The sequence below is a fragment of the Glycine max genome, chromosome 2 (assembly GCF_000004515.6).
Source record: "Glycine max cultivar Williams 82 chromosome 2, Glycine_max_v4.0, whole genome shotgun sequence".
In the NCBI taxonomy this organism is placed as follows: domain Eukaryota; kingdom Viridiplantae; phylum Streptophyta; class Magnoliopsida; order Fabales; family Fabaceae; genus Glycine; species Glycine max.
This window is the reverse complement of record NC_016089.4, coordinates 34,371,648-34,395,954: the sequence shown is the minus strand read 5'-3', so window position 1 is coordinate 34,395,954 and position 24,307 is coordinate 34,371,648. Positions and strand designations below refer to the sequence as shown.

Here is a 24,307-nt window from a genome sequence, read left to right as displayed (position 1 = left end):
GAAGTAATCCATGAGACAAGGTACAAATGAGATACCTTAAGATCCTTTTAACCACTGTCCAATAAGAGTCTAAAGGGCTAGCCATAAATTGACAAACTTTATTGACGGCAAAACTGATTTCAGGTCTAGTTAGAGTAGCATATTGTAGAGCACCCACCACAGATATGTAGAGAGTTGGGTCATGAAACAAATCAGCACCATGTCTAGTTAGATACCATGGGGGAGGAAATAGAATGAGCTTCAGCCATGTGAGTTTTGTGGAGTAAATCACGAATATATTTGCTTTGAGTCATCAATATAGAGTTATTAGGCAAGTACTTGATCTCTAGGCCCAAAAAATAATCCAAATGACCCAATTGCTTAAGAGAGAAGGCAGTGTTCAGATTGGTAGTCAGCTGCTGAACAAGAGGGGTAGAGCTACCTGTGATGATGATATCATCCACATAGACTAAAAGATAGACAACATGCACTTGATGCTTATAGATGAACAGAGAAGAATCATATTTGCTTCCCACAAAACCAAACTGGAGTAAAGTAGATTTCAGCCTGTCAAACCATTGCCTTGGGGCTTGTTTCAAGCCAGAGAGCCTTCTTAAGCTTGCAAACTAGGTACTTATTTGCAACCTGAAAGCTAGGAGGACGCTGTGTCATAAATACTGACTCCTCAAGAAACCCATTTAGAAAAGCATTGTTCACATCAAACTGAAATAACTCTCACCCATGTGAAAGAGCAAGAGTGAGAACAATACGAATTGTGACAGGCTTGACCACAGGAGAAAATGTCTCATGAAAGTCAAAACCCCATGATGAAAACCCTTAGCTACCAACCTTGCTTTAAACTTGTTGATGGAACCATCAACATTTTCTTTTACTCTAAAAACCCACTTACACTCAATGGCATGTCTATTAGAAGGTAGGGTAAGTCCCAAGTTCTGTTTTTCAGCAGAGCATCATACTCCTGTTGCATGACAGCAAACCAATCCGAATTTTCTAGGGCCTGTTCAATAATTTTGGGTTCAGAATGAGCAAGAAATAAGAAAGGATGCAGTCTAGGATTGTGGATTCTAGACTTGGACCTTGTTTGCATAGGATGAGTGTTAACAGGGATTGAATTAGGTGCTGGAACAAACTCAAAAGAAGATTCACTAAGGGTTATGGTCTCTGATGATTAAGGGTGGACAAAAGCAGACTCAAATGAAGGTTGATTGGAGACAGGAAGAGAGACTGTAGGAGGGTTGACTGGAATAGGAGAAAAACGAGGGGGAATAAGAGGTGCAAAAGAGGAATGTGAAGGGGACAGTAGAGAAGATTAAGGGGTAGGAGCCATAGATGGTGGAGACAGGTTAGGATTAAGACTAAAGTAGGAATCAAGATTCTATATTGAGTTAGAGGAGGAGGCAAATAAGTCAGAGTAAGGAAATCTTATTTCATTAAACAGGACATCTTTGGAAATGTAAATCCTACCAATTGAAGACAAACATTTATAGCCTTTGTGAGAGGAGGAATACCCCAAAAATAGACACTCTTGAGAACGAAAGTTAAGTTTCTGTGTATGAAAAGGCCTCGTTGATAACACTGGAAAATCGCGGATAATGAAAATAGAAGAAAACAGAGTCAAACACCAAGAACAGAGAGTAAACCACTGAGAATCTTTATTGCTTATAGAAGAAGAACTCAGAACAGAGAATTACAATTGAAAAAGGTTCAACTGAATCCCAATTCAGTTGAACTTCTGTACCCAATTCTAACTGAATCCCAATTCAGTTAGTCCCAAATCCCAATATGCCAAAAAACTCCTTTACCATCAGTTAGAGCTCTTATTTATAGTACTCTTTAACTAACAGAATTCAATTAGTTATTCCTAACAGAACTCAATTAGTTATTCCTATTATTGTTAGGCTGGCGCCTAACATACACTTTGGTAACAAGAGGTTTAGGCCTTCTCTTAACCTTATCAATACTCCCCCCCTCCCCCCAAAAGAACCACATTGTCCTCAAGGGGAAACTGAGGAAAAACCTCTAAAATCTGAGTAGCAGTTCTCACAAGCTGGTAATTGGTCCCATTGAACCAAAACTTCCAAATTTCCCCAAGCATCCTCTCTCCATTGAAGAATTTCAGCCAGCTGAACCTGTAGTTCCATTTCTTCAGAAAGTAAAGGAGGTAGTGGTTGAGGGTGCTGAAGAGGCTTGAGTGACTTTTTCAGCAAAGATACATAAAATATAGGGTGAACTTTAGCATGAGCAGGGAGCTCCAACTTGTATGCTACAGGACCAACCCTCTCCAGAATCTTATAAGGCCCGTAACATTTAGGGGATAGCTTTGCTACTGGTCTTCTAGCCAAAGATCTCATCTTGTAAGGCTGAAGCTTCAAAAATACCCAATCACCTACTTCAAAATCAATCTGTCTTCTGTGTTTATTAGCTTGTGCTTTCATCAGATTCTGGGCCTTTAAAAGATTCTGCTTTAACTCTTGTAAGACCACATCTCTGGCTACCAGTAGCTGATTCACTACGTCAATCTTGGAAGTAAAAGTGCACCCTTTAATCAAAGTAAGAGGATCTCTTCCATATAAAGCCTTGAATGGTGTCATGTCAGCAGAAATATTGAAAGTAGCATTGAACCAAAATTTTGCCCAAGATAACCAATCAACCCATTATTTTGGCTTTGGTCCCACAAAACATCTGAGATAAGTTTCCAAACTCCTATTAACCACTTCTGTTTGTCCATAGGTTTGAGGATGGTATGCAGTGCTATACTTCAATTGTGTTCCTACTAATCTGAACAATTCCTGTCAAAACTGACTGAGAAAAATCTAATCTCTATCTGAAACTATAGAAGCGGGAAAACCATGGAGTTTGACTACTTCTCTGACAAACACAACAGCCACATCCTTAGCAGAAAAAGGATGATTTAAAGCATAAAAATAAGCATATTTCGTTAATTCCACATTCTATTTCACATGCCCTCCCAATAAAAAAAACTAGATACCCTTTTGAAAGTTCTGAAGAAACCTGAGTGGCCCCCAGCAACACTATCATGGCATTCAGCCAGAATAAGGAATTCTATTTGAAGATTTTGACAACACTAATCTTCCTTTGTACAATAACCTCCCAGCTTGAAACTGGAATCCAGGGTGAGAATTACGATCCCCAGCCAGATCCTGAATAACCTTCTATCATTTTGGTTCCGGTTGCACCTCTTGAAACAAATCCTCAAAATCAACTAACTGTATTACAAAAACAGCAGCATATATAGCCTTTCTGGAGAAAGCATCGACGACTGGATTTTCCTTGCATGGCTTGAATTGGATCTCAAAATCTAATCCAATGAGCTTCACAGCCCACTTAAACTGCTCCTCAGTAAAGAGCCTCTGGTCTGTGAGGAATCTCAAACTCCTTTGATCAGTCTTGATAACAAAGTGTATCCCCATAAGATAGTGTTTCCATTTTTGTACAGCTTGCACAACTGCCATCAACTCCCTTTCATAGACTGACTTCAGCTGTGCTCGAGGGGAGAGTCCTTTGCTCCTAAAAGCCAAAGGCCTGCCCTCTTGCATAAGAGCAGCCCCTACTCCTTTGCTAGAAGCATTTGTCTCCAGAACAAAGGTTTTTGAAAAATCAGGAACTGCTAATAAAGGCAAACTGACCATGGCAGATTTTAAAGTTTCAAAAGCTAGAGTAGCTACTAGTGTCCATACAAAGCTATCCTTTTTCAGTAATTCAGTCAAAGGCTTTGCTATTTTACCATAGCCTTGGACAAATCTTCTATAGTAGCCTATCAATCCTAAAAATCCCCTCAAACTCTTCGAATCTTTCGGAACTGGCCAGGAACTCATTGTAGCCACCTTGGATTTATCTGCTGCCACCCCAAAACCAGAAATGATGAGGCCAAGATACTCTAAACTGGGCTTAGCAAAACTGCATTTCTTTCTGTTGGTAGTTAAAGAATGAGTCCTTAAAGCTTCTAACACTTGCCTCAAATGATCCACATGAACCAACTCATCCTTGCTATAGATTAGAATGTCATCAAAAAATACCAAAGCAAATTGCCTAAGGAATGGCCTCAATACGTCATTCATAAGGCCTTGAAAAGTTGATGGAGCATTGGTAAGACCAAAAGGCATGACCACAAACTCATAGTGCCCCTCATGTGTCCTAAAGGCTGTTTTCTCAATATCTAAATCTTTCATTTTGATTTGGTGATATCCAGCCTTCAAATCCAATTTAGTGAAGATAGTAGCTCCACCAATTTCATCCAAAAGCTCCTCTATTATTGGAATTGGAAATTTATTAGGTATGGTTATCTTGTTTAAAGCTCGATAATCCACACAAAATCTCCAGCCCCCATCTTTCTTTTTGACTAAGATAATAGGGCTAGAATAAGGACTTATGCTAGGCCTTATGACCCCTGATTCCATCATTTCCCTAACCATCCTTTCTATCTCATTTTTCTGATAATGAAGATACTTATAAGGCCTCAGATTGGGAATAGAAGCACCTTCTGTTAATTGGATGGCATGATCATGTCTTCTTATTGGAGGTAACCCTTGAGGATCAGCAAAAACATCCTCAAATTCTGCTAACAAATCCAGAACAGCCGCAAGAATTTCCACTTTTTCAGTGGCAGCCTCAGTAGAAGATTCACAATGAATCATTAATCCTTCTCCTTCCTCCTTCAGAATCTGCATCAAAGCCCCTAAAGGAAGTGCAGTTCCTGTCAATGCAGGATTTCCAGAAATCTTAATCAATTTGCCTCCCTGTTTGACAGTAAGTTCCAGCTTGCCAAAATCAGCCTTGATTTCCCCCAAACCAGCTAACCAACCCAACCCCAAAACAATATCCACCCTTCAAAGTAAACAAATAGAAATCCTGTTCAATTTCTAGTTGCTGCAATTGGAACTTTAATTTGGGACACTTTCCTTTGCACCTCACTTTATGGCCATCTCCCACCTCCACAAGGTAAGGAGTATCTTGAACTCTCAAGTTCAGTTTATCCACCAATTTTGTAGCTATAAAATTGTGGGAAGCCCCACAATCCAACAATATCACAATAGAATGGCCCTGTAATAAACCCTCCACTTTCCAGGATTTTGAAGTGGTAAATCCAGACATAGAGCATAATGATAATTGCAAGGATTTAAAAGTCTGCAAACTGTCTTCTTGTTCCTCTTCCTCTGCCTCTTCTTCTTCTGCTTCTAGAATTATCATTCTGAATTGCCTATTTTTGCATGTGTTCTCTAGTAAATGGCTCATCACATCTAAAACATAGTCCCTTTTCTCTTTTCTCCCTCATTTCTGCCCCAGTTAAATGCTTAAATTCCCCACTCCTATTCCTCCCACTTTCTACAATTTGGCTTTGCCCTGTACCACTCCCTGTACTACTCACAGCAAAAACTTCATTCTTCTTATCATTTCCCAATTTAGATTCCAGAGTAACAATTTTAGTGTAGGGACTGCTTCTAGAATAAATAGAAGTTCTAGCATAGCCATAACTATTCTTCTTATTAAGCAACACATTCTTTTGTTCTATCAATAAAGCTTTTTGAATGATTTCTGATAAGGAATGTAAATCATACAATTTTACCTCTGCTTGCAACTCTTCCTTAAGGCCATTCAGAAAAATTCCTCTAACGAATTCTTGATCAATAGTCCTCAGTGCTCCCACATACTTCTCAAAATCTTCCACAAATTCCTCCACAGTGCCTGTTTGCTTGAGATAGCAATTGTTCAAACGGATTTTGAATCATGGAAGGTTGAAATCTCCACACAACAGCAAGTTTGAACCTCTCCCAATTTGGATTTGGATTGCACCTCTCCCACCATTGATACCAACTCAAAGCTTTTCCCTCCAAAGCCATCACTGTCGCTTGCATCTTTTCATCTTCAGTAACATTTTTCAACAGAAAATATCTCTCCAGTCGATGCATCCAGCCAAACACATCTTCTCCAGCAAAAATCGGAATCTCCAGCCTGCGCCACTTCTCCCTTCGATTCGTATCCTCAAGATGACCACCACTGCTGCCAATTCCTTCAAGAATTGGACCTCCCTCGCGATCACAATCTCGATTTTGGCCAAATCGCGCGACAATCTCTGCGATTTGTTCCTCGTGTTTCTTCGCCAGAGCTTCAACAAGCTCCAATCGAATCTTCATCTCCTCACGCTCTTGCTCCCAATCTTTAGAGTTTCGCGCCATACTCCTAGTCTTCATACACAGCGTCTGGAATCGCGGATCTCAGGGCACCAGATCGGTGCTCTGATACCAGTGATAACACTGGCAAATCGCGGATAAAGAAAATAGAAGAAAAAAGAGCCAAACACCAAGAACAGAGAGTAAACCACTGAGAATCTTTATTGCTTATAGAAGAATAACTCATAACAGAGAATTACAACTGAAAAAGGTTCAACTGAATCCCAATTCAGTCGAACTTCTGTACCCAATTCTAACTGAATCCCAATTCAGTTAGTCCCAAATCTTTACCATCAGTTAGAACTCTTATTTATAGTACTCTTTAACTAACAGAATTCAGTTAGTTATTCCTAACAGAATTCGATTAGTTATTTCTATTACTGCCAGGCTGGTGCCCAACATACACTTTGGTAACAAGAGGTTTAGGCCTTCTCTTAACCCTATCACTCAACAAAGAAAAACAGGCACAACCAAAGGTTTTAAGAAATTGAAAATAAGGGTCTTTATTGAAAAGAGTAACAAACGGGATAGGAAAGTTTAGGGAAGCAATGGAAAGTCTATTAATTAAATAGACAACAGTAGTAAAAGCATAGTCCCAAAACTGTAAGGGTAAGGATGCATGATGTAACAAATAAGGCCCATGTCAACTATATGTTTATGTTTTCTTTCAACCACATCATTTTGAAGATGAGTATGGGGACAGATAAGTCTGTGAGAAATGCCATAGGAGGTTAGGAGAGCAGAGAGATGTCTGTATTCACCCCCCCCCCCCCCCGAAAAAAAAAGTCAGATTGAACACTTTTGATTTTAGTATTGAGTTGCAGTTAAAAGTTTGAAAAACAAGAGTTTCAGCTTTAGATTTAATAGGAAATATCCAAGTGTATCTAGAAAATGCATCAATAAAGGGCACATAGTATTTAAAACCAACATAGGATGTCAAATGAGAAGGTCTCCACAAACCTGTGTAGACAAGTTCCAAAGGAGATTAAACAGAAGTAGAGGTGTTAGATAGCAATCTATGAGACAATCTGAGACTTTCCCATACAGCATAAGGAGCAAAAGTCTGAAAAAATTTATTAGATGAAGAAATATTACAATGATTGAAAACTAGCTTCATGACATGACTATTAGGATGACCTAACCTAGCATGCCAAAGACTAGCATTGCTAGGAGATGAGATTACAGAATTCGAAGCTACACTAACATTTTTATTGACAACAGGAGCTACATTAGACAAATAGTTGTCTGAAGTTGAAGTTGAAGTAGACAACAGTAGAGAAGGTTGTCTTGAAGCTTGAGATTATGAAAAGAGTAAAGACCATCAGCACCAACAACTCCCTGAAGAAGGATTTTATTGCTCTCCCAAGATTTATCAAGACATAAGTAAGGATGAAATTCAAAGAAAACAGAGCTATCTTTAGCAAACTGACGAACTCAACAATTTTTTTGATATTGAAGGAACATGTAATAATTTGTGATGTTTAAAGGTAATTTGAGAGTCATTAGGGGACACAAATGAAGAGGAACCAGCACTAGAGATACTTAAACCTTCACCATTTCCTACGAAAATTTGATCAAGTCCATCAAAGTGAGTGAACTGCTTGATATTTTGTGATTCACCAATCACATGGAAGCTAGCACAAGAGTCTGGTATCCAGGTGGAACTAGGATGACCATTTCCATGAGAGGAGGAATTGGTAAGCATAGCATTGGTTGATTTGATGCTGGAACAGCAGGCTTGGAATTGGGACTAACCCAAGTATTAGAGGTTTTGGCAGAATTAGAGGAGTAGGGAATAGGTGGAAGTGTGGTTGGATCAAAGAAAGTAAGCGATTCATAAGGCTGAAAACACGTATCAAACCGGAAGTGACAAACATTTGCAGTGTGGTCATACTTAAGGCAGATTTGACACTGAAAATTGGTAAATCAGCCACCACCTCGACCTCTGCGAAGGCACCACCACTACGTCCGGCACCGCGATCAAGAAAACCACCACGACCACCACTGCCGCGGCCATACGCTCCCCTAGAGCCACCAGAATCACCAGACTTGTATGAATTGGGGTGTGAATAGCCTTGAGTGTAATTCAAGAACGGAGAACTTAGTGCTTGAGTTTCTTTATTGTAGCAAACAATATGAGTTTCATGACCGTAAAGCAAGGTCTCAATCTCGGCAATGGACAGAGTATGCTTCTTGCTCTCAATAACTGAGATCATCAGCGTGTAATCGAACGAAAGGCCTTCAAGTATCATGTCAACATACTCATGGTGAACCGGAACTCCAACACCAGTGAGCTCATTGACATAACCTTTGATTTTACACAGATATTCATCAATGGATTTACCTTCAAGCGAAACTGCACGCATCGCAGTTCGCAGCTGGCATGCACGAGACTTCTTATGGAGGCTGAAGTACTCATGAATCTTTTTCCAAACCCTATAGGAACGATTCAAACCAAGGACACACGAAAGAACAGACTTCGATAGAGTGAATTGGAGCCAAACAAGGAGTGTTTGGTCCCAAACATCCCACGCCTCATACTCAGGATTGACAAGATCAGCTATGTGATCATCTTCTATGAGATAGCGAGGCAGAACAACTGGATTTACGATGAAACGCTACGATTTTGCGATTTGATAACCAGTTCGACATGCTGTCACCAACGGAGATAGTTCGCATCATCGAGCTTCTCAGCGATGAAATTTGGAAAGGATTGCGAGACAAAACTCTGAGAAGCGGAAGCCATGGATACGATGCAAGGATCTGGAATTTGCGAAGATGAGAGCACTACGAAAAATTGGCTCTAGATACTATATTTGATAAAGTGAGAGAAAATGAGAGAGAGAGAGAGAGAAAGATTAGAGAGAAAACTGATATTATTTACTCGAAAAAGTCAGTTACAGAATTAGTTACAAAGACGTATATATAGACCTCAGATCCTTTGAACTAAGCAAAACAGAATTAACCATAAGGAGGGAAATTTCTGTTTATAGAATCTAACAGCCTAACACCAGTGGGGTGCTGTTAGCTTTTGCTAACAGCTCTTACAAACTGTTTTCACAGTTATACAAACATATACTCTAATAACTTTCATGCTCATACGAATGCAAAGGCAAGACAACTTCGCACTGATCTTCGTCAGATCTCTCTTGAAGGTCAATCTGTTTCCGATTTTCTTTCTGCTATTCAAAATAGGGTTAATTAAGTTTTAGTCCCTAAATTTCTTCGAAATTCAATTTTTAGTCCCTAAACTTTTGTTTGACTGGTCAAGGTCCCTCAACTTTTTTCCATTAAGGTTTTCAGTCCCTAAACTTCTATTTGACTGGTCAAGGTCCTTAAACTTTTAGAAGTTTCAGTTTTTAGTCCACAAACTAAAGTTTGAACCCATTCTTTTTATTTATTTGATGAGATTTCAAGGACTAAACACTGAATTTTTCAAAAGTTTAGGGACTAAACCTTAATGGAACAAAGTTTTGGGACATTGATCAGTCAGACAAAAGTTTGGGACTAAAAACCTTCATGGAAAAAAGTTTAGGTACCTTGACTAGTGAAACAAAAGTTTAGGGACTAAAATCAAATTTCGAAAAAGTTTAGGGACTAAAATCTTAGTACAAAATATCGTTGATTCTCTTATTGCAATTGGCGATCCAATTTTTGTGAAAGAGCATGTTGATATTATTGTTGAAGGCTTGTCGGAACATTATGATTCCTCTATTGCGTTCATCACGAACAAGCTTGAACTTCCTTCTCTTGATGAAATTGAAACTGTGCTTCTTGCACATGAGTCTCGAATTGAGAAATTTAGCAAGAAAAATGTTATCTCTATTAATGTTGCATCAACTTCCTCTGCTTCTCAAATCTCCAATTCTAACACTGCTCAATCTAATTTTGTGCAACAAACCTCCAATCGGAGTCAGTATTTGACTTATTCCCAAACTGATTAAAATCAATATCAGCAGTTCAGTGGTGGTCATGGAGGTCATTTTTGTGGCTGTGGTGGTTGCTATGGTGGCCGTGGTGGTAGGAGCTCTATTCAATGCTCCATTTATTTCAAGTTTGGTCATGATGCTGCTAATTGTTGGGATAGACCCTCCCCTTCCTTCTGTGGAGCAGTTTACCCTATGTTTGCACCTATGACTCAACCTAGGAACCCTATGCAAGCTGTGACTCAGTCTGTGCAAGTCCCTCTTGCCACACAGAAACCCTATGCAACTGCTTCTATGCAGCATGCAGCTTCTCCTATGCAGTATGCTGCTTCTCCCATGCAATATGGCACTGCCTTTACACCTATGCTCCCTCAATATACTGCTCCTCAAAAGTTACAGCAGCAACCTTAGGCAATCCCTCCCAAGTCCCCATGATTACCAACTATCAAGTACCACAGACACAATCAGCTCCTACACCATCTACTGTTCCCAATCATCCTCAAGCAATGCTTGCTGGTACCACTACTAAGCCCTCTAGCAGCTGGTTTCCAGATTCAGGTGCCCCACACCATGTCACTTCCAATGTTCAGAACATCCAGCAGTGTGCTCCCTTTGAGGGTTCTGATCAAATCATAATAGGAAATGGTCAAGGTTTGCCTATTCAATCTATTGGTTCCTCTTCCTTTTCATCCCCCTTTAATCCTAATGTCACTCTTACTTTGCACAAACTGTTGCATGTTCCTACTACCTCTAAAAATTTAGAGTGTCAGTCTATTAGAGTATGCTGTCAGTCAACTATGAAAACAGTTCAGTAAACTAATTGTAAGGGCTGTTAGCTTTTGCTAACAGCACCTATCTTAGAGTTGGTTAGAATCAGTTAGAGTTGGTTAGGTTCTGTTAGTTAGTTCCAATTCTGTTAATTAGCTACAATTCTGTTACAATAACAGAACAGAGGTCTATATATACCTCTTTTGTAACCTTCTGTAATTAACTTTGATAATCAATAAAATCAGCCTTTCTGTTAAACAAGTTTTCTCTTCCTTCTCTCTCTCAGTTTATTCAACACAGTCAATATGCCAAAGATAACTGTCTTTTTTTAATTTCATCCTAATGTTTGCTTGGTGAAATCTCAGGGATCCAATGAGATACTTCTCAAAGGAAACATATGTTCTGATAGCCTGTACAAATTTCCCAGTTTGCTGTCAAGCTCTTCTTCCACTGTCAAGACAAGCTCTCCTAGTCCTTGTTGTCCCACACAAGCTTCCTGTCATTCATTGTGACAACACAAGTAGTGTATCTCTTGTAAATAACCCAGTACTTCATGCTCGCACCAAACATATGGAATTAGACTTATTTTTTGTTCGTGAGAAGGTTCCGAACAAGCTGCTCCAAGTTTATGTGCCTGCCACAAGGCAGTATGTTGACATCCTTACCAAAGCTTTATCTCCTAGCAACTTTGAAGCTTTCAGGGCCAAGCTCACACTGTATGATCCCTCAAATTCTTCTCGGTCTCACCCACCATGAGCTTGGGGGGGTAATTAGAGTATTCTTACTCCAACTTAGTGATACTTATCAACAGCAAGCTGTCAGTCTGTTAGAGTAACCAACTATAGTTAGTTAATAACTGTCAGGGTTAAGTTCTGTTAGTCACTCTATATATAGAGTTGACACAGACCTTTGTAACTTGGCTTCATAATTTTCTGATCAATGAAATCAGTTTTACAATTTCATATTATTATATGCAACAAATAGAGTATCTTAATAAAGTAATAATTTTAATTTATAACCAATAAATTAATATAGTCAGTATTATGAGACATTGGCCGTGCCAAGTGTCAACAAGTAAAAGTGTTTAATATAAAAAGAAGAAAAAGAAAAAAAAAAACACATTATACTGAAAATTAAAAAAATTATCCTCATCAAGTCTTACAGTATATGAGGCTCCCGGTGGCCGTGATGATCTAAAAGCAAATTGGCATCACACACAGATATATCCTTTTTTTCACCTAGCATCCTTACCAACAATTTAGCCAGCCAGATTTGCAAAATATTTACTCATGTTATCTAGAGCCAAATGTTAATGACTTAAATGTTCCTTGTCAATAAAGGAAAAAATCAACATATTGACTTCATAAACTGAAGTTACTGAACTACTCACAAATTTTAAAATGAGTGAGAAACAACACATGATGAATCATATTACATGTTTAAGACAGAAATCAATCTAACAAAAATTTAAATCAATGTGGGAACAGCTAAAGAATTTTTCATGGGTACTTACATGCTCATTATGAACCTTGCCTCCAGAAATTTGAGTCATCAAGTCAGCAAGTTTAAGCACAATATTCCTCATCAACACAAATGAGAATTCTCCTTCAACAAAAAAGGATTATAAGAGATTAAGATATCGACAAAAATGTAGTTTTATGACTATTATATTTCTAAACAAGAAAGTTTATTATTAATAACGAAAGAAGGGCAATAACCAAGAATAAGACATAATCTCCTCACAATTAAGCACTTCAATCCCTCAGATCAATTAATCAGATACAAATAATCAACCCCATATTTTATTTTTACAAAATATAACATTGATAAGAACTTATTAAAAAAACATTAATAAAATAGAAAAGATACGATATCTAGCTAGAAAAAACCAAAATGAAAACAGTGAGCCAAGTTTGACAACCCATATCAAAGCATGCAACTGAAGTTTGACAATGCATTGAAGTTGTGAAATCTCTCAGCATGTCAACTCTTCTAAAACATGTTCAGAACACCAAAGTGAGACCAGAAAGGCACAAACACAACCATAACATCTATAAAGGGAAAAGAATGCAACTGACAGCGTATTGTTTTGTTCCAACAGAAAAACTGCACAATGCCAAAACTAGTTAGGGTGTGTCTGACTGTGTTTGTTTTTTTTAGTTTTTAAAAATTATAAAGTAATTTTTAAAAACTGACTTTTAGAGAGTAGAAGAGAGGGAAGATGTAAAAGTGTGAGGAAGAACATCAGTAATAAAAAAAATAGAAGTAGAAAATCAAAACTTGAAGTTTTTTTTTGTTTTAAAAACTACACTTATCAAACAACTATTTTTGTGTTTTTCTTTTCCAAAATAAAAAAATTCAAAAACAGAAAACAAGCACACCCTTAGTCTCCTCACTCCTTCCAAAACCTATGAAACTTTTCAACAGCAAAAAAGAGGAGACACACACATGACAATGCAAAAAAAATGTGAAGCCTTTTCCAGTCTAACCTTGTACCCTAGGGTTTCCAAAATTTACTATAAAGTCACATAATTTCCAATCTTTTGTTATTCTATTCTACACCACAATCATCATTCTCGCCTAATAAGCAACCAAATTTTAAGTTAACTGATTAAACTGAGGCTGAGCAACCTCTACTAAAACATGGCACCCTTGTTCAGTCCAGATAACCTGGTACATAAGTTAAGAACCTGGAATATAAGATATAGCAACATATTTCTTTATAAACATTATTGGTGGCAATAAATAATCAAAACACTACAAATCAAACAGTAACATTCAAATCAAGACAATAGAATACAAAATTCATGTGGACAACAATTTCTGGTAAGAAAATTATATGTAAAACATCTTGCAATCCAGAGTAACTTGCTTAACATAATTATGCCACTGTCTCTCACAATCACAACTAACACCAATTAGATACATTAAAAGAAATTCAAAAAAAAAAAAACAATTATTATATATATTAAACTAATATAATGATAGAGTTCCATACCAAGCTCAAGAAATAAAACAGATATGACTGACAAAACATGATCATTTGGAATTCCATCAGAGGCAGAAAGGGCATTCTCAAAAACTGCACATGTTGCTTTTATTGCATTAGCTTCCACAGTTTCCCGACAATTATCATGAAATGTTTGATCTGTGCCCATTAACAAGCTTAAGGAACCAACATGATGCTTGAGCACATCATTCAAAATACTTGAAGCCTGTGATGCAGTGTTTCCTTCAAAAGCTAGAAGACCTATGTATAACATTGGCAGCTTGAATCAGAAGAACATAGCATAGAAAAAGGAAAATACAAGTGGCAAAAACAGCAGTATCAATAAAATTAATCAAGTATTTAATAACACAAATCCCCCAAAATAAAATCATTAACTAAATAGAAAATAACCTTCAAATGCTGCATGGAAGCTATCAAAAGACAAATTAAGCAGGTGTTAAACAAAAGATCACTTTCAGAACAATGTTCCCAATGAAACAATTAGCCTATAATTTTATCATTAACCAGAAACAAGTTCTTTAGAAATAAGAGTAGATTCAAGCTATGGAAATCTTAAATTTTGAAGAGGACACAACTTGCCAGAAAAAAACCCTGCAGACTGCAGCAGGAATCCATGGGGAAAAGCCACCAACTATTGCTACGTGGCTATGGAAAATGTTTTACAGGGGAATGATTAATAATTTTTTATTTCTAATTCACTATGTAGTGATATGATCAATCGTAACTTAATACAGCATATTTTTGATCGAAAAATCAGAAGATAGTGCTTAGCATAACCAGATGAAATGAAATAATCAGAACAAATCACTGGAATGAATTGATTACAATTAAATGATTTCTGTAATTGATGGATGTGGAGGAACCATACATACCCATCACAGATCTACAAACTGGAGGGAGATTCTTGATCCACAAGTTTGACTGTCCGTTATAAAGTAAGTCCATTGCAACTCCTAATAATTTTGCTGCAAAAATCACAGTATCCAAGGGGTTCCTATCTCCCAAAGATACAAATGAAGCAAGAGAGACTACAATGTCCTCTGTCTCTAGCACTATATTTTGGATTCTCAAAGCTTCAAAAATAGCTTTAATAGTTTTAAGAGCATGCCTTGCAAGTTCTGAAAACTTAAAACTAAATAATTTACGCACTTCTGAAAGAACTTTCAGAATGACTTCTGCAGAAAGATATGGAGCAATCAGATTAATTAAATTCAGTAAATGTAGGACCTCCAGGTGTTCATGTTTCAAAACCTTATCTTCTTTACATTCATCAGAAGTGCTCAAAGCATTTAATTTCAGTGCCAAAGCACTGCAACTTTTCAGCTCAGACAAAACAAACTTGCTAGCTTCCTTGGTAACTGTGGAGGATTTGATAGACTTGAAAACCTTCTCAACAGATTCTTGAGCACATCTGCGTACCTAAAAAGCAAACAAACCACAACACAATTTAAACAAAGAAAAAATCCATAAGCTCAGAGTAATGAAATGATTAATAGGCATGGACCAATGTCTCGAAATCAAAGGTCATATCATAACCAAATGCTGATTGCATTGTAAGGTAAAACCATCACCAAATCTATACATAATTGGATATAAACAAGGTTTAAAACTAAAGTTGCAGACACATTAGCAGCACCAAAAATTGCAGAATATTGAAAATAGATTCAGTTGATTCCTTTTAAAAGTGACTGCAGAGGCCTCCAAGATCACCATAGTAGCGCCACAATTGTGATTGCATCCGCAATTCAAAACATTGGATATAAATGAACAAAAAAATAATAATAAAAATACATTATTATCACAAGATTGGGAATGATACAGAGGCAGGGGCCAAACACAGAATCCTGATTACATTGCAAGGTAAATACTATCATCTAATGAATCTACCGCAACTTAAAACATTTTATATGAATAAACCCAAAAAAGAATAAAAGATTGTCATAAAAAAAAATTGAATAATACGATGGCAGGGATCAATATCTGCAAAATTGAAGGCCATAAATAACTAAATGCTGAATGTTAATTACATTACAAGCTAAAAAATACTATCATCAAATGAATCTACGCATAATTGAAAATAAATTAAGCATGAAAAGGCATAGCTAGATAGAGAGTAACCTTGGGGCGCTTGCAAATGGAGAACTTGAGCAAGGTTTCAAAACCTAATCTAATTCCATCCCAATCCTCCAAGTCACAAAACCCAATCAAAACCCCCAAACACTTCACCATGGCCCTCACGCACGCCACGCCCACTCCCTCCCCCTCCCTGGCCAGTGCCACGATGAGGATCGCGGCCGCCTCGTGGGACTTCAGCGCAGCGATGCCGCCGGGCGGGACGAGGGGGAGGGCGATGGCCATGAAGGACACGAGAGCGGAGAGCGCAACGGGATCCAGCGCCGCCTCTGCTGCGTCAAGGGCGGAGATGGCGGCGGCGAAGTAGGCAGGCGGCGTGAGGGGGAGGCGCTCCACGGCTAGGTTGGAGCGAAGGGCGGCGGCGGTGGCGAGGAGGTGGCGGTGCTGCGGCGCGGCGGAGTTGGCGTAGCGGTCCATGAGCTGCTGGCAGAGGTCCGCACCGTCCTTGAATGGCTCTGTGTGTTCGTCTTCCATGGAATTTGAACGGTTCAGAGAATTTTGTTCCGCCGGTGGGTGGGTGTGTGGGTGAGGAAGGCAATGAGGGCGCAGAGGTGAAGAAGGTTTAAACGTCTTAAGGGTTTATGCTTTCCAAGCGGAAAAAAAATTATATATATATATATATAATAGTATAATTATTAGACTTAATTTTACCTTTAATTTTTTATTTTTTTTAATAAACTTTACTTACAACAAATTAATTTAATAAATTTTACACTTAATTTTTAAAAAAAGTTATGAATTTTATTCTTTGTAATTTTCCTCTTTACATATTATATCTTTTGTCCTCAACTTTTTATTTTTTTTACAAATTTTTTATCCAACTTTTTTATTTTGTTGATGAATTTTACCATCAAGTTTTTATTTTTTGTTAAATTGTATCTCAACTTTTATTCTTATTAATGGATAAATAAGAAATATTGAAATTTACAAGTTTCTTAAAAATAGAGTTAAAAATTGAGAGTTAGATGTATTAAATTAAATTGTTGAAAATAAAATTTGTCAAAAAAATAAAAAAGGTTGAAGTAAAAAATATAATCAAGTATAATGATTATGCACCGTACAAGACGAAATACTTTATTTTTCAGTGTTTTTTTTCACTCAGTTTTTTTAAATACACTTCTCTTTTTTTGTGCACAATGAGTAATACTACTTCTTGTGTGTTTTTTATGTCAATTGACAAATAATATATATGTCAAATGAACAATTAATTAAAATTATATAGTCAAAAAGATAGAGTTACAATATTAAGAAAGAAGTTTAATTAAATCTTCTATCTTAAATATAATTATGTCTATTATAATAAATTAGTAAAGCAACATAATTGAATTTGGATGTCCTAATATAGCAATTACAAACCCTTTTCAAAAGGAACTTATAATCCAACTTGACAAAAGTTGGTCAATGTATAGTTTGTTGCATATACACTTGTGGTTGAATCTGTTGTTGTAAATTGGTACCTAATGGCAAATTATATTAGCAAATTAGTGTTTTATGCAATCAGAAATTTGAATATTGACATATTAGTGTCAGCACAAATGTATATCTCTAAAAATATTTATCATTAGAATTTTTAGTATAATAGTTGGTATTATCCTTCTTTAGACTTTTATATCAAAAAGTATATTATCAATAATTATTGAATTTGTGAATTGGAAACAAGAGTACTGAATTTGAAAACATCATTTTCTAAAAGCACTTACAAGAAATATTCCATGTCATTCAAAATGCACTCAATTATTGTTATAGTGTGCAAATTTGCATGATTATCAGGAATATGATTAGTATTTTATAGAAAGATAAATATTATAAATACAATGAATCAATTTTGAGATACTTATCATAAATTTTGGAAAACTTTCTTAAAAATCACATTCATGTGTTTGCATGTTTAGGTCATATCCAATTTTACATATTTAAGTAAAGTTGTGAGAAAATTCATCACATTCTTAATAATTTTAACTAATAAGGCACGGGTGCATACGCATGGATCATGTTTGTTGTTTGCACACATGTTTAAAAATGATTAATAAGTACAATTGTTTTTTTAAAATAAATAATAGAATATATTAGATAAAATTAACCAAATAATTTGAAAAATATACTTTTCTTTTATTATTTTTTAAAAAAATGATAGAAAATCAAACATTTTGATGGAAATTAAACAAAAAAAGAAATTTACTTATATATTTAAATTTTGAAAAAAAATAACATGATAGAAAATTAAACAAAAAATTTTAAAACAACACTTTTATATTTAGTTAATTACTTTGATATAATATTATTTTGTATTTAAATTTGTATGATAATAATGTAGATGTGAATAAATTATATTGTTTTAATAGAGATCATGTGTATCCTCACTTGCTTGAGTCAAATAAGATCAATATTGACAATAAAACTCTACTTTACCTAGCAAGATTCAAACTTGAGTTGAGACCACATATTAAACCAGAAAATAAATTTGCTGTTGATTCACATATTTTGTGGTTTAATTTAAAATATTTAAAATTATATCTACAAACTAAAATGATAAAATAAAAAAAGTAATACATTGATTTAAAAAAATAAAAGTTAAATAAAATTAAATAAAGATATTAATGGCCCATTCATATAGAGTATATACACCTATTTTTCTATCGATTGATTTAATACATGTTTTGTGTACATTTTTCTAATTTGAGTAAAATTTAAAAATACAACTTAAACAATTCAATACTAAAAAAATCTAATTAATTCATATAAATAAGTAATATAAATAATTATATCTAAAGAGAAAAGGAATATTTACAAAATAATTCAATTTTTCAGAAGTTGATATTTGAACAAAATAAATATGCTATTTAAAATTGTTATATCAGTAGGTATAAGGATAGATACAATTTTTTAGAATCATTTTATCTTTATATTTAAGATACAGAACAAAAAATATATTAATACAAAATAAAATAAAATTTTAAACCTCGGTAACATTAAATATTATAAAGAAAATGATAATTTTATATAAATTATCTTCATTTTAAACATGGAAAATAATGCTTTATCAAGTAAATTATCTTTTAAAAATTATTTTTATTTTTCAAATATGTAAAATATCTACAAATTAAAAATCATAAAATGTATATAAAAGTAATACGTTGAAAACTCATAAATAAAACTAATCAGAGTTAAATAAAAATATTTTATATTTTAAAATATTTGATGAATTTATAACACTTTATGTGTTTATATATAATATATGGATAATATTTTTTCTTTTTATCAATTGAATAAATTCTCTTTATCTATTTAACTTTTTCTTGTTTTCTCATACAATAAAAGTTTGTCGTGCATGTGTCAAAAAAAAAGTCTCATATAATATAAGATGAGAAGAAGATAGAGAAATATGTGATATAAAATAAATTATGATAAAATAAAATAAATAATTATAAAAATTTATCATAATAATATATTTGTTGATCAAACTTTCTCTCAAAACAAAAAATAACAAATGAAGTAACACACTAAAGTTATTTTTTATTTTTGTAATTATTTATAGAAATTTATGCAAATTAACCTAATCCTTATGAAACTTATCCTTAATCTATCGAAAGTAACAAGGAAGAAGACTATATAAAAAAAATACTTAATAAAATATATTAATTGGCACTCCTTTAGATCAGAAAAAAGTACATGATTTGCAAATCAACATAGTTGATCGATCACCCACAAACACATTGCATGAGCATTATATTCCAATATCCATGTACATATTATGTGGCATGTACATTCTAGATGTCAATGCTTGACTAACCTAAGGTACAAACGGGAATGTGCCATACCCCTACACAAATAGACTTGTACATAAAGGAGGTCATAAACCTAAAACCTAATCGCATGAGATGTTTTCACATAGACTCTTGCATCACATACAACCCTTGACGCAACCTTGTGACATTTTGTGATTCTTAAAGCAACACTGAAGATTATATAACCAAAATCATGACACAACGAAAAAAGCTCCCCTGCATCACATTATTACAAATATGCAAATGATTATAACTTCTTTAGATAAAGCAGTGGTTCCATATTACAGTTAAATAAAGAACAATTAAAACCTTTCATGTTAGCCTTCAACCAATTCCAAGACTTGAATTTAATTAGGTCACAAATTTCTATATCTAGCATGACATTACTAAACAAAATATCATTTCACTTCTTCCAAAGAGACCATACAGCGGTCATCCAAACTACCCACCATTGACACTTGGATTTGAAACCTATAAAGTTACCCGAATGTTGCCAAAAATGTGTTTCATAGTGAATTGGAAATACTCTTAATTCACCTATCCAATTATAACATTCCAAACCTCCATAGCAACTGAGTCAGACAAATTGATACAAACTTAAATATGATAATATATAGTTTTTTGTTTTTTTAGTAATATGTTTGTTAAGATGGGGATCCTTCCAACTATACAATGTGATGTAATTATGCAGGAAATTTTATTTTCATGTTGGACTTGGTTAAAGACTTTAGGGTATTATTTCATGCAGTCGATCTTTGAAGTGTACATGTAAAGATTGTAAATATGTATTTGAAGTGTACATGTAAAGATTGTAAATATGTATGAAGTGTAGAGTGGTATTGAAGGCAAAAAAAAAAGTCAAGCGCTGAATAGGAAATAAGAAAGTACTTACTATCTATTATATTACTTTTCGGTTTAGTTTGAAACAAATGAATTTTTGGTCTTTGAAACACCTGCATATTATAGCATAAGATGCAAATATAAGTTTCAGTCATGAATGAAACCTTGTTGCAGCAATGTGATTTACTCCGTTATCAAGAAACAACTTACAAAAAGAAAAATAAAAAACACTTTGGGTAGCACAAAAGTGGAATGATCACGTTGGAGCAAGTTGCACAAAATACCATGAACCAAGTACTTGCAAAATCATTACTCCAACTTGAATATCGATTAGTGAGATGAACCTTAGCTAAACATAGTAGTTGGACATGAGCACAAGCACTAAAAATTACTCAATTATATGATATAGCAAGTTTTCTCAACATCAGCCATAAAAATCATGAAATCCATGTATTTATCTAGATGAAACTACTATTAGGAGAGCTTCTAATCAACTTTTAATTCAAACTCATCGGCAGTTCTAGGTACATCCTCCTTGATTAATCTTTCCTTAGCAACCCTTATTTTCTTCTCCCTTCAAGTATACTTGCCACATATTAGAAATCCAAAATCAAAAGAGATAAAAATGATTTAGGGGCAAAGATCATCCTTATTTTGTTAAAGAAGTAGGCTAAGGCTTAAGAATGAGGTTCCACCCCCAACCCATCCCAAGTTGTGGTCTATTCCAATACGGTCATTGCTACCTAAACTAATATTAAGTAGTATTGTAAAATTATTAAGAGGTCAAAACAAATGAAGAATTAACACTTTATTAAAATAGTAACTTTTTACACGAAAGATTTCTAAATCTAGATTCTTAATCTCTAAATAAAGTGTCACCATGAATGAAGGATTCTAGCGTTGGTAGACAAATAAATTAAAAGGGATAATTTATCAATTACAAAGAAGTCCTACTAAATAGACAAATAAAGAATACAAAATCTTATATGATCAATCCTTTTGCAATTGTTGTTACAAACAACTATTTCCATGATGGTATGCTTCAATAATTGCTTCCATGTTGAGTTTAAGTCAACTACACAGAAAGAAATTTCATTTCAAAAATCTAGAAAAAATACATATCCCAAAGATTGTAAACCACTATATTTGAATTGAAATATAGACAAAAAAATACTTCTTATGTAATAGTAAAAAAGATTTTACTTTTTGAAAAATTGAAAGTGCATGGTAAGAAAAGAAATAGATCGAAAGAGGAGATTACTCATCTCATTGTGATAGCTTGCAATCCCAAGCTCGTCCAACCAAGTTGAGATTATTTTTTTTTGGAAAAATGAAGAAAAAGAAGAAATTTCAAGAGAGAAACTTTAAAGGATACAAAACAAAAGGAAGAAAGCAAGGTTCAACTTGATAAAAAAAAAAAAGAGAAATTTGAGAAAAAAAAAAGGGAAATAAAAATCTTAGAACTAAACTAAGAAAGGCAAAATGAAAAGTTATAATTTTTATCACCTTAAACATTGCAAGGCTAAAACAAACATTAACTCAATCCCATACAACAACACCATATATGCTATCAAAATAAATAACAAAATAAGTGAAGATAAGTTCAATTTTAAAATGAAATCTTACCGAAAGCACACAATTCTAATTTATTCAAGGAGAAGATTCAATAATATGGAAAAGAGAAGATGAAAACCGCATAACCATGAAAAGAAAATTTTCCTCTTTGTTGTAGTAGCATTCCATAAAAAAATGTTGGACAAAATCAATCAATTGAAAACAATTACCTCTTTCCTTAGCTTGAAAGCAATAATATTGGTTGTTCTAGATCTAAAAAATATATAGCTAAAATCATAAAATAAAAGAAATGGGCATAATTCATCAGCCAGATCATGATTCATCTTTCTCATTAATTTGGGGATTATTTTAATTAAGTTAAAGAAAATTACCTAATTACTCAATTAAAGTAAAAATGACAAAAATAGCTTAAGATTCAACCATCCCCTTTTAAATTACCACTAATGATTTATAATTTTTTTACTATTACTTAAGAGTAACTAATAGTCACTTACATGTTAACATGTGAAATATGCTCATCAAAACCTATTAACAATTCTACTAAATGCATTTAAAGAACATCAAGATCATGATTAAGGGATGAGTACTGCTTCAAAGTGTTTTGCTTCTTTTGAATAAAGGGAGTGGGACTTCTCTAATTGCATGATGGAAATAGCTATGGGTAGACTCAATTGATTATATAGGGTTTATGTTTATGGATGGGTTGTAAATGCCCTAAAGCACTTTGGATTATGTTTTGAATGAGTTTAATTGAATGTTTGGCTATGCTTAGATTCTTACTTTCACGTCTTTAATTTAGAAGGATCTAAAACATATGCACGTATGAGACTATATAGTTAATGATGACTTAAAAGAATTAATTAGTATTACTTATATCAACAAGATGTATATACTTTTGAAATATATTTTTTTAAAATTCTAATAAATTAATAATGTAAATATTCTTTAAATTTTTAAATAATGTTTCTAAAGATTATATGTTTTATATATATATATATATATATATATATATATATATATATATATATATATATATATATGTGTGTGTGTGTGTGTGTGTGTGTGTGTGTGTGTGTGTGTGTGTGTGTGTGTGTGTGTGTGTGTAACTTACTTTGTATAGATTTAAAAATACTTTTTCAAATTCATATGAGTATATTTTATAATGTATTAACTTTCGGTAGTCCATCATTTAAGAACTCTACAATAAAACATGTTTGATTTGGAGCAATTATGGATGAGTGACTTTCTCGAAAGTTTTCTGGAAAACATGTGAAGACAAAACACGCTCAAAAGTTTCATGTTGGTTTGTGGGGATCGACAATATTTCTAAAAACATTCGGATAATTTTGCTTACCCTAATATCTTTTTAATCACGGGTTACTTATTTCACATGTTTCAACTTGTAAATCACATTATAAAAACAATCTTGAAAAGCATATAAGTAATCAATTTTCTTTATATTATTATTCCTAGGATCAATATATAACTTTTTGTTAACCAACCAAAAAAGTGATTATTTAATTCATTTACAATAATGAATCAAATTACAAAAAAAATGAGAAAACAAATCCAAGTGTATGCAATTTAATATACTTTATTTTGATTAGATACAAAGTAGATTTTTGACCCTATAATGCACAAAATAAACATAGGATTTGAGTGTCTTTATTTTTTTATGATAAAAAATGGATATAGACGTTTGTCAAAGAATATGACAACCTTCATTTGAATTTTTTTTATCTCTAATTGACGTTACAATTGTATCTTAAATATATTTAATTTTATTTAATATAATTAAATGATGGGTAAAAAAAATTTCATTCTCATAAATACAAAAATGTTTAAAATTTGTCCCTACAAAGCTTTCAGTATGTTTTTGCCATCACACAATTTAAATGTGTTATTTTTTTTACTTGGATCAAGGTTCAGACATCTAAACCTACGTGCACGACTTTTTTATATCGGTTATGCGTACAATTGATGTAAAAAACATCACATTTTACATTAGTCATGCAAAAAACATAACATATGTAAACAAATATCAAATTTACATTAGTTATATGTATAACCAATGTAAAAAGT

The 24,307-nt window shown here is 34.0% G+C and overlaps 2 protein-coding genes across 2 annotated transcripts in view; both read right to left on the bottom strand.

The window, feature by feature from the left end:
• The window catches only part of LOC100795433 (RRP12-like protein), a 30,208-nt gene extending 13,599 nt beyond the window's left edge, over window positions 1-16,609 (bottom strand). The window contains exons 1-4 of the mRNA XM_003518086.5: window positions 16,011-16,609; window positions 14,765-15,311; window positions 13,881-14,132; window positions 12,396-12,487 (exon numbers count right to left, since the gene is read on the bottom strand). Of these exons, the coding sequence (XP_003518134.1) occupies window positions 12,396-12,487; window positions 13,881-14,132; window positions 14,765-15,311; window positions 16,011-16,499 (1,380 nt within the window). The 5' untranslated portion in view covers window positions 16,500-16,609. The remainder of the gene's footprint in view (window positions 1-12,395; window positions 12,488-13,880; window positions 14,133-14,764; window positions 15,312-16,010) is intronic.
• Window positions 5,273-6,932, bottom strand: LOC102667494 (uncharacterized). Its single transcript, XM_026125901.2, has one exon. It carries the CDS (start codon window positions 6,207-6,209, stop codon window positions 5,673-5,675), a length of 537 nt encoding a protein of 178 aa, XP_025981686.1. The 5' UTR covers window positions 6,210-6,932; the 3' UTR covers window positions 5,273-5,672.
• Window positions 16,610-24,307: the final 7,698 nt, after the last annotated feature.

Excerpts from the sequence above, each read along its gene's own strand:
- LOC102667494 (XM_026125901.2), bottom strand. The coding sequence starts at position 6,209 with ATGAAGACTAGGAGTATGGCGCGAAACTCTAAAGATTGGGAGCAAGAG.